Source organism: Chaetodon auriga, chromosome 23 (assembly GCF_051107435.1).
Source record: "Chaetodon auriga isolate fChaAug3 chromosome 23, fChaAug3.hap1, whole genome shotgun sequence".
NCBI classification, from domain to species: Eukaryota; Metazoa; Chordata; class Actinopteri; order Chaetodontiformes; family Chaetodontidae; genus Chaetodon; species Chaetodon auriga.
Genome location: NC_135096.1, coordinates 223291 through 234093, shown reverse-complemented (window position 1 = coordinate 234093; position 10803 = coordinate 223291). Strand labels below are relative to the sequence as shown.

Genomic DNA, 10803 nt, shown 5'->3' with positions numbered 1-10803 from the left:
TATCAGCCCAACCCCAAAACTAAGCAGCAGGTATGCAAAGACAGTGGGCGCATCAGGCACTCACGTTATAGAGAAGTACACAGTCCCACTCTTGTGTCAGGATAACGTTGAGGGAAAGCTTAAACATTCATTTTTGCTGTCAAAACGCTGTCCTGAGAATTTGTTAGGGAGAGATTTAATGTGTCAACTAGGCATAGTTTTGGTTTCCACTCCCCAAGGTATTGTTGTGACGAAAATTCCCCAAACAAATTCCTTTGTTGAATACGGTGGGGAAGACCTAGTGTATGCTTATCAGTGGAAGATTCCAGACACTACACTCAACTCTGTCAACAACACACTGATACAGGAGGCCAAGACACTCGCTGTAGACACACACACTGACATCATGACATCACGAAACCTGCACTGCACTTCTCACATCTCTCGAGGAGCAGACAATGAGTTTGAGGAAACTTGGTATCAGGCAGATCACAACAGGGACACACTTGGGCTAGACTGGTTATACTGGACTCATAATCAATGTGCTGTGTCAGTAACTCTGTCTGATCCATCTCTTCAAGCTCTGTTCAGGGTGTCACACTCCTACCCCCATGTTTCACTGGTCAAACCAAAAATTAAAAGGTGGAAGGACTTGGAACCTTGGATAAAAGCATGCAACGAGGCCTCCGGGTGGGGAAAAACATCAGATCCTGATGTGGATTTCCACCCGCATCTGAAGGTGCACCGAAAAAGGTTTTCTACTGAAGTGACTGTGGTACGGACTGTTGAGCTCATTCCAGAAACAGATTTCCAAACAGCAACAAAGGTAAAAGATTTTTTTGATTCATCCTTCGGCAATCACACTTTCATAAAAGACGTCTCAGAACTTCCTGAGTTAAAACAGGTACCATCATGTTTGTGGGCGAAACACAAATATGATGTAGGACTGATTAAAGGCGCCGAACCGGTTGTGATCACACCAAAATCCTCGTATAGACCATGCAAAAATCAGTATCCTTTGAAGAAAGATGCAGTCGAGGGCATCAAACCAGTGTTTGAATCCCTCCTTGAAGCAGGAGTAATCATTCCATGTGAAAAATCTCCTGTGCGAACACCAATCTTTCCTGTGAAGAAAATCAGAGATGCTGGGCAACCTGATGAGTGGAGATTTGTACAGGATCTGCAAGCAGTAAATGCTGCAGTCCATGCGCGCGCACCAAATGTACCAAATCCACACACAATCCTCTCTCAAGTCCCATCCGACAGTAAGTGGTTCTCTGTTGTTGACCTTGCAAATGCATTTTTCAGTATTCCAGTGGATAAAGACAGCCAATTTTGGTTTGCATTTCAATTTGAATCCAAATTGTATACTTTCTCGCGGCTCTGTCAAGGTTACACTGAATCTCCAACCATTTTTAATGCAGCCTTAAAAGACAACCTAGATTCACTCAGTTTACCAGCTGGTAGTGCCCTTTTGCAATATGTGGATGACCTCATGATTTGCTCTCCCACAGAAGAAGCCTGCAAACAAGACACACTTGCTCTTCTGAACCATCTGGCTGATGACGGCCACAAGGCCAGCTTGTCAAAACTTCAGTTTGTTTCAAAACAAGTCACTTTTCTGGGTCATGTGATCACAGCAGAGGGCAAAACCCTCTCACCCACACGAATTGAAGCAATCCAAAACATCCCACAGCCTGAAACAAAGAAACAAGTTATGAGTTTTTTAGGAATGACGTCATATTGCAGACAGTGGATCCCAAAGTATGCAGAAATTGAGGCACCATTAAGCACTCTTGCTCATGGGAAAGGCCTCACAGCAAAAGACAAAGTCACATGGACACCTGAGGCAGTAAAAGCCTTTGTGGACCTGAAATTGGCATTGCAATCTCCTCCAACATTAGGCCTCCCAGATTGCACCAAACCATTCACACAGACTGTTGACGAACGGGGTGGGTACATGACTTCGATACTGACACAAGACCATGGCGGACAACAGAGACCTGTAGCCTATTTCTCATCTAGACTCGACTCAGTTGCTGCAGGACTTCCTACATGCCTTAGAGCTGTGGCAGCTGCTGAAAAAGCTGTGATAGCATCACGTGACATTGTAGGCTATGCTGATCTCACTCTACTGGTACCACATGCTGTTTCAATGATTTTGCTTGAACAGAAAACTTCTCACCTGTCAACAGCAAGGTGGCTCAGATATAACACGATTCTGCTTGACATGCCTAACATCACTGTTAAAAGATGCAATGTTCTTAACCCTGCAACTTTTCTCCCTATACCAGATGATGGACAACCGCACGACTGCGTGGCAGTCATAAATGAAACCTGTTCTCCCAGGCCTGATCTGCAGGACACACCTTTACAGAATGCTGACCTAGATCTGTTTGTGGACGGTTCAGCCTCGAGAAACTCAACAACCGGTAAAAACCAAGCAGGCTTTGCTATTACAACACTACATGACACAATTGTTGCACAGCCGCTCCCCTCAAATTATTCTGCACAAGCCGCAGAATTGGTTGCACTGACAGAAGCATGCAAACTTGCTTCTGATAAAACAGTTAACATATATACTGACAGCAGATATGCATGGGGAGTGGTACATGATTTTGGCCGCCTTTGGGCCAACAGGGATTTTTTAACTTCCACGGGCAAACCCATTGCCTATCACACCATGGTTGCTGCACTTCTCGATGCTGTCCTCCTTCCAAAACAGGTCGCTATCTGCAAATGCCAAGCACACACAAACAATGATGATTTTGTTTCACAGGGGAACGCCAGAGCGGATGCTGCATCTAAGGCAGCAGCACAGCTAGATAACACTAAAAACAACATGCAATGTCTTGCCATTGTTGACTCACCATTGACACCCACAGCTGATTTGCAGGACCTGCAGGCCAGAGCCGGCCATGAAGAGAGGCTGGCTTGGAAAAAAGCAGGCTGCTCTTTTTCTAACAAAGTGTGGTACGGACCAAATGATAAACCATGTTTGCCTAAATATTTGTTTCCTCATTATGCTAAGTTGACACATGGAAGAGATCATGTGTCAAAAGGGGGTATGATGAGTGAAATACAGAGATATTGGTTCACAAAGGGTTTCTCTAACTTCTCCCAAAAATTTTGTCAAAGTTGTGTGATCTGTGCTACTAACAATGCAGGCAGAGGCAGAGGCAACATTGTGCCTATCACCCAGCAAGCGGGGGGGCTATTGAAAGAGAGAATGGTACATTGAAAGGCAAGTTGGCTAAATGCTGTGATGAAACTGGTTTAACTTGGACAAAAGCACTACCGATTGTTTTGATGCACATGAGAGCTAGGGTCAGAAGCAGAAACGGCCTCAGCCCATTTGAAATCCTCTTTGCACGGCCAATGAATACAGGGATTGGACCGGTTAAGAGGCAGCTCCCTCATACCAGCCAGTGCGAAGATGAAATGTTACGTTATTGTGCAAACCTGTCCTCTGTGCTTTTTGAAATCCACAAACAGGCTAAGGACGCCCTACCGAAAGCCACGGAGAGAAAACTACACGACCTAGAACCAGGAGATTGGGTCGTAGTGAAGGATCTGAGGAGAAAGAACTGGAAAGCACGCAGGTGGAACGGACCTTTCCAAGTCCTCCTCACCACGGAAACAGCTGTGAAAGTCGCGGAACGGGCCACCTGGATACACGCCAGCCACTGCAAACGCGTTCCTGAGCCGACAGACAAGACAACATCAAGCGTGCGGAGCATCAGTAGGTGAACCAACGCTTTCCCCCGCCTTGTGTCTGCGAGGGAGAGAGGGGTGTAGATAACAATAGGGCCACACGTTTCTCAAACTCACGAAGAGGCAGGCACACTGAATACGGGGGTAAGCTGAGGTGCCACGGCTGATACGATGACGCCAACGAATATACAGTGGCGCTGGAGGGGTGACGGATGTAGAGGAATTCGCAGCGTATTCCTGCTCACTGCCACCATCATCCTGCTACTGCTCCTGCAACAAGGCACATCTCAGCCTAATCAACAACAGGGGTGCAAAAACTCAAACAGCAGCTGCAGAGCATCCAACTGCAGAAGGAGGAGAGAATTGCTGCCAGAGTTTACTCGCTCCCCACTGAAGCCTGAGGAAAATTCCTGGTACACTGTAGTACTATCAACAGCCAGAAGGATTACAAACGACAGCTGCTATGTCTGCACACAACTTCCTCACGGAGTGGGGGACGCAATACCTGTGACGCCACGACCACTGAACATTTCTGAGACCTTAGGCGTCATGCTAGCCTTCACCCTGGGGGTTTCCCTGCAAAACAGAACTGTGAAAGACATGACTAAGAGCATTAACATGTGCAATATCAGCATCACTAATTATGGAGGTTCAACAGCTAGATTCTGGAACATGACACAAGTGACACAACAAGGAGTTCATCAATCTATCATGACAACAAACCCCACCAAACAACAAGGAACTGTCTGTTTCACTAGGAAATGCTTCACTGAGCGGGAGCACTTTCTGGGGATATCACCGTGCAAGCAGACAGTCATGGCCACCTGCGGCGTATCATGGGGAAATGGTAACACAACCTCATGCAGAAACAGAACACCATACATCGCTTCTTTGAATCTGACAGACACTGTCAGCCTAAACCGCCCGGGCTACAACAATCCTGTACTACTTCTGCCAAATGGGGATGGCTACGGATCACTGCGAGAGCATGTCTGGGTGTGTGGACAACATGTGTATCAGTCTCTTCGTCCTGGATGGTGTGGCACCTGCTATCTTGCAAAGCTGGTGTCATCTGTTACTATTCTTCCCACACTAAGCCGCTTCCACACTCACTACACACACTACTACATACCACATAGAGCAAGACGTGACACAGAGAGAGTTCCTCAGTGGCAGAAAGGAATTGGAGGATTCCTCCCTTGGTGGGGAACTGTAAACAATGCCTTTAAGATCGACGACCTGGCAGTGGAATTAGAAAACCTGACGGCCTTAGTGTCATCTGGGTTTTCTGCCCTCACCCCCACTGTCCAAGGCATCCGAAATGTGGCACTGCAGAACAGGATGGCAATGGACATGATGTTTGCCAGCCAAGGAGGAGTCTGCCACATGAGAGGTATGGACTGTTGCACTTACATTCCAGACATCACAGACAACATGACTCATGTTGTATCACACCTGAATGACCTGCTGCATGAAGAAAAGACCAAAGACTCGGAGAATTGGAGTCTGTGGTCTTGGCTGACTGACGGAGGATGGAAAGTGCCATTGCTGAAAATACTGACACCCTTTCTCCTTTTCCTGACAGTATTTATGATTGTAATCTGTTGTGGTATACCTTGCATCAAAGCTTTGATCACTTCACAGGTCAAATCCACTGTAGGACAGTTCATGATTCAGTCTGAAGATGATCCCTCTCTGGACTGGGTTCCACCCTATGCTAATCTTGATGATTTTTAACACTGTTGTTTAAATCTAGCAATATTGCTTATGTTGATTACTCTCTTAATTGTTGATCTAGCAATATTGCTTGCTTTGATTGAGTTCAGTTTTCATAAATCGTCGTAATTTCTATTTACTTTATTTCCTTTCAAATTTTCAATTTTCATTTTGTACATTATTATTATTATTATTATTATTATTATTATTATTATTATTATTATTATTATTATTATTATTATTTGATTTTTCTTTTTGTAATTTTCATAAAATGTGAGTTTCAATGATTAATTATAGTTTGTTGTGTTAATTTTTAATGTTAATTTGTGGGCATAATACGCTCAAATGGGGGAATGTAATGGGAATTCTTGTTATTCATCTTCTCTGTACTTTATTAGTATTAACTGTCTTAAAGCCAAATGAACAATCATATCATATGATTAGGTGCGTGCGTATGTCATAATCTGCTGACCATGTAACCACGTACAGTATGTTATTATGCACTGATTAAGTGAACCTTGTGTCCTGATTGTACAACACATTATGACGTGCCTATTGTGCTGACATTGTTCTGATGATAGAACAAAGTCATCCTGTCTACAAAGATAATATATTGTATATAATCTATCAACTTCTCTTGCTCCGGGCTCTTTCTTGTCGTCTCATACTTGAGACAACAAGAAGGGAGTCCGTCTGCAGGCGTCAGAATAAACTCACAGAAAGACAACGAACGACTCTGTGCTTTTTAGTACAAAATTGCCAGAACAAAACACAGGTCCTTATATGGATGAGATTTTACTGGAGGATTAGTGCTTCGGCTGGGTTTGAAGACCACATTTCAACTCAGTGGCAGCCACGCCCGTCCAGGTATTTTGCATGACACAGTGAGGGCACCTGCCTCTCCATCTGTACACACTCATTTCCTATCAATGCGTGTGGGTACCTCAGCATCTTTCCTGGTGTTGTTGTGCTTTCTTCTCTCATAGGTTCCCGTGGATCATGGCTGTGCATGTAATGTGGATGATGGACATGGTCCTCTCATGTTTATGTCCCAGTTTCATACTAGGCTGACAGTAAGTTGTTTTAGTGATCTTGTATGATTTAGTGGTCATTACGTGTCTCAGTGTTTCGGGTGGACAGGTGGATCAGAGTTTTTCACAGGTTGACCAGCAGTCAGCCTGTAGCAGTTTTTGCTGGTTTCTAATAATTTTCAGTGGGTTCAGAAGGGATTTCTCTGGTTTGATTGATTTTACTTTGCAGTTGTCAATGAGGACTTCAATATTGTTTTTATTGTTGCGATGGAAACCAATGATCTCCATCAAGCCCTGAGCTCAGTGGAATGTTGATGTCATCTCTGATAGATGAAAGCCACTTTGTGACGTATGAAAGGAGTGGACCAGGGCTTTGGAACACAGGTCCTTATATGGATGAGATTTTACTGGAGGATTAGTGCTTTCGCTGGGTTTGAGGTTTGGAGACCACATTTCAACTCAGTGGGAGCAATGCCCGTCCAGGTATTTTGCATGACACAGTGAGGGCACCTGCCTCTCCATCTGTACACACTCATTTCCTATCAATGCGTGTTGGTACCTCAGCATCTTTCCTGGTGTTGTTGTGCTTTCTTCACTCATAGGTTCCCGTGGATCATGGCTCTGCATGTAATGTGGATGATGGACATGGTCCTGTCATGTTTATGTCCCAGTTTCATACTAGGCTGACACTAAGTTTTAGTGATCTTGCATGATTTAGTGGTCATTACGTGTCTCAGTGTTTCGGGTGGACAGGTGGATCAGAGTTTTTCACAGGTACAGCAAAGCTGTAGACAGTCCAATTCAACTTTGTGATATCGTTTGTACTTTTTCAATAACTAAATTTTATCCACAATATTTTTTGAATGGTAGTCAATTAGAGTGCCGTTTGGAAAAGCTCAAACCCAGCCCTCTTTGAACTCTAACTACTCCGTCATAATTTGAGCTACAAATGTCATTCAACCTTTAAATGGGTCACAACAAGTGCTCCTTTAAATGTTGTAAACATCGTGTTGGTATTTGTCATAGTTTCCGAGATATCATTTTTTAAGTTTTATGCTGTTTTCCGACCGTCCCATGAGTGTGTATGGCATCGATCGTTAGAGCTAGAGCGGGTGACGTCATCGGTTAGAGTGTGAGAGAGCCGAAAAACCTTTTAGATTTTTGCTCTTTCCACACTCCTCCCAGCCACAGTTTACACTCTACACGCATGATTTTTTCCACAGTTGTAGACACATGTGTTCTGTCTCTCACAATGTGCTTCAAAAATCTGAGAGATTTACCGAAGTTGAATTCGCAGCCTCGAAGTGCGGCCACGTCTGTCTCTTCTCCCCGTTAACTGCAATAGAAAGATTTTCTGAGACAAGCGGACCGGACCCCTGTTTTAACTCACAAGTGTCGACGAAGTATTTGGTGTAGAAACACCGAAATCACACACAATTGTTCAGGAAGTCCTTAGAGCGATGATGGTCGGTGTATTTTTCTGATAGGAGCTACCGTTTTGTCAGAATCAGCCCAAATGTGAGACCAGGGCAGAGCCAGCAAATCGCTGTGTTTCTCCGTCTGAATGCCTGTGTGCTTGTTGCGCGCGTGCCTCTGCACCGATGTCGCGAAAAAAAACCCCACAGCGAACAGCGTCCCACGGCGGTGTGCGTCTTAAAAACAGAAGCAGACAGCAGTATGCGGATGACAAAGCGACAAGGAGGCGTCGTATGATCATTTCAACGAGTTTCATGACAAGGTCAGTGTTGTGCCTAAACGCGTTCATAGAACGACAGTGCGTGAACTCGTTTATGTTTTAGACGAACGTGAATTGAACGCGCTCATGCACGTTACTATGAACTCGTGCATTCTGGTGTCTGTGAACGGCGCGCTGTCAGTGTAACTCCGTTCAATAGCGTGCCAGATTTCTATAGCGCTTTCCAGGCGAGAAGCCGGCAAAAACACAGCGTAAACTGGCCTTAATGTGTAGCGAAAAAAATACTTTATCTCTCAACACCAGCCGCGTGCGTCACATGGTAGCTGTTGGACAGCAGCATTTAAAGCAACAATGAGGACATGTTGTCCCCTAAATGTTATTGTAAATCATGGTTGGATAAGAATTCAAACGTGAATATGAAGATGAAATCTGACGCATAGTTACAGTGTTAAAACTGATCAAATAAAAATGAATTATTTAATTGACACTGCCGCCGCGTGCGTCACATGGGGTGAAAGCTGCAGCTGTTAATAGTGTGGACTGAATGGACAGCAGCATTTAAAGCTGCAATGGGGAAATGTTTTCCCCTCAATGCTACTGTAAATCATGGTTGGATAAGACTTCAAACTAGAATATGAAGATGAAATCTGATGCATAGTTACAGTGTTAAAACTGATCAAATAATTGCTGTCTGTGGTTCTATAGGCTGTGTCAATCATTTTGAAAAATAATAGCTCACAACAACATATGGAAAAAAATAACTATGAATTAATTCATTTTTACAACGGTGAACTTAGTTGAAAATGTTGAATTATGAATTATGAACTGAACTACTTCATTTTGAAATTTGTGAACTGAACTGTGCAGTAGTTCATGTAGACAGTGAACTTTCCCAACACTGGCTCCTTGTGTATAATGTCATAATATCACTAGTATTAATCGTTTGTACTTTTTCAATAATTAATTTTTATCCACAATATTTTTTGAATGGTAGTCAATGAGAGAGCCGTTTGGAAAAGCTCAAACCCAGCCCTCTTTGAACTCTAACTACTGAGCTACAAATTTCATTCAACCTTTACATGGGTCACAATAAGTGGTATTTTAAATGTTGTAGACATCGTGTTTGTATTTGTCATAGTTTCTGAGATATCATTTTTTAAGTTTTATGCTGTTTTCCGACCTTCGCATTAGTGTGTATGGCTTGGAACGTTGGAGCTAGAGCGGGTGACGTCATCGGTTAGAGTGGGAGAGAGCCGAAAAACCTTCCAGATTTTTGCTCTTTCCACACTCCTCCCAGCCACAGTTTACACTCTACACGCATGATTTTTTCCACAGTTGTAGACACATGTGTTCTGTCTCTCCCAATGTGCACCAAAAATCTGAGAGATTTACCAAAGTTGAAATAGCAGCCTCGAAGTGCGGCCACGTCTGTTGCGCTGAGAGCGTGCGCGCGTGCCTGTGCACCAGTTTCAGTGTGTGTGTGTGTGTGTGTGTGTGTGTGTGTGTGAGTGAGTGTGTGTGTGGTCGTTCATTGTGATTGATAGTTCATGAACTTGTTCATATTTTGGCCAAACGTGAACTTACTGTACTGGATAACTGCCTGATGACCGTTCCTATGAACTCGTTCATTCTGGTGTCTGTGAACGGCGCGCTCTCTCAGTTTAACTTCGTTCAATTGGGTGCCAGATTTCTATAGCGCCTTCCAGGCGAAAAAAGCCGGCAAAAACACACCGTAAACAGGCCTTAATATGTAGCAAAAAAAACACTGCCGCGTGCGTCACATGGGGTGACAACTGCAGCTGTTACTAGTTACTGATAGTGATTTGGCAAAGTACATCCCTAAATATGGAGATAGATTAGCCACTGTGGCCTTCTGCCAACAGACTATACTCAGAAGGTTGTGACATAGATTGGTGTCTAGTGAGGTGATAAATAATAAAAGCAATGGGTCGGAAATACAAGTGCAAAAAAAAAAAAAAACAGGAGATGGATTGAGCCTGGCTAGATGGACTGTTGAAAAAGAAAAACGTTACAAACAAGTGATGGAGGAACGAGACACCTGACCATTGACAGGGACAAAACGGTACTGGAAATCAATGAAATGGCTGAAATGTGTTCTTCCCAAATGATTTTTCTACAATTAAAAAAAAAAAACAAATCTTAGTACAGGGGTGGCGAATTGCCTGCTATTTCCCAGTGAAATTGGCAGCACCATTCCTCGAGGAGGCACTGTACGGCAAAACCACCAGCAGCTTAAAAGACACCTTCATCCAGTATGTGTCTGATCAGGAGAGGGAAGTACTTCTGAAGGCTTTGGAGGACTTTGATTCTGTCAACAGCAATGCACTGTTTGATGCCCTTGAGGCACATGAGTGCCAGCAAATCCCTACTAAGGACAATTTATTCCCACCGCTGTCACAGATTGGACACAAGGCTCTATTATAGGCACCAATGTATGTAATGGAGTGATGGCGTCCCATTGTGTTGCAGCTAGCAAGTGTGTGGCCACCTGATGCTCTACGTCATATCATTCAGCAGAAAAAAACAACTGGAAAAGCAGTGAAGGAGTTCCTGCAGTTCCCAGACAACCCCTGCCCAGACAGCAGTTGTCCGCTACCTGAGGAGATATGTGGGTGAAGTTGATTCCAGCACCCTTCAGCTTTTTCT

The 10803-nt window shown here is 44.0% G+C and overlaps 1 protein-coding gene across 1 annotated transcript; it reads left to right on the top strand.

Annotated features, from left to right (window-relative positions):
• Positions 1 to 652: 652 nt before the first annotated feature.
• Positions 653 to 10581, top strand: LOC143316298 (uncharacterized). Its single transcript, XM_076724182.1, has 3 exons — positions 653 to 805; positions 3475 to 5197; positions 10334 to 10581. The coding sequence occupies exons 2-3, from the start codon at positions 3865 to 3867 to the stop codon at positions 10579 to 10581; spliced, it is 1581 nt and encodes a 526-aa protein (XP_076580297.1). The 5' UTR covers positions 653 to 805; positions 3475 to 3864.
• Positions 10582 to 10803: the final 222 nt, after the last annotated feature.

What these genes read in the sequence shown, in the direction of transcription:
- LOC143316298 (XM_076724182.1), top strand. Translation starts at nt 3,865, where the DNA reads ATGACGCCAACGAATATACAGTGGCGCTGGAGGGGTGACGGATGTAGA. An exon ending in CAAAGACTCGGAGAATTGGA is followed by an intron (nt 5,198 to 10,333) that starts GTCTGTGGTCTT and finishes GCTATTTCCCAG; the next exon opens with TGAAATTGGCAGCACCATTC.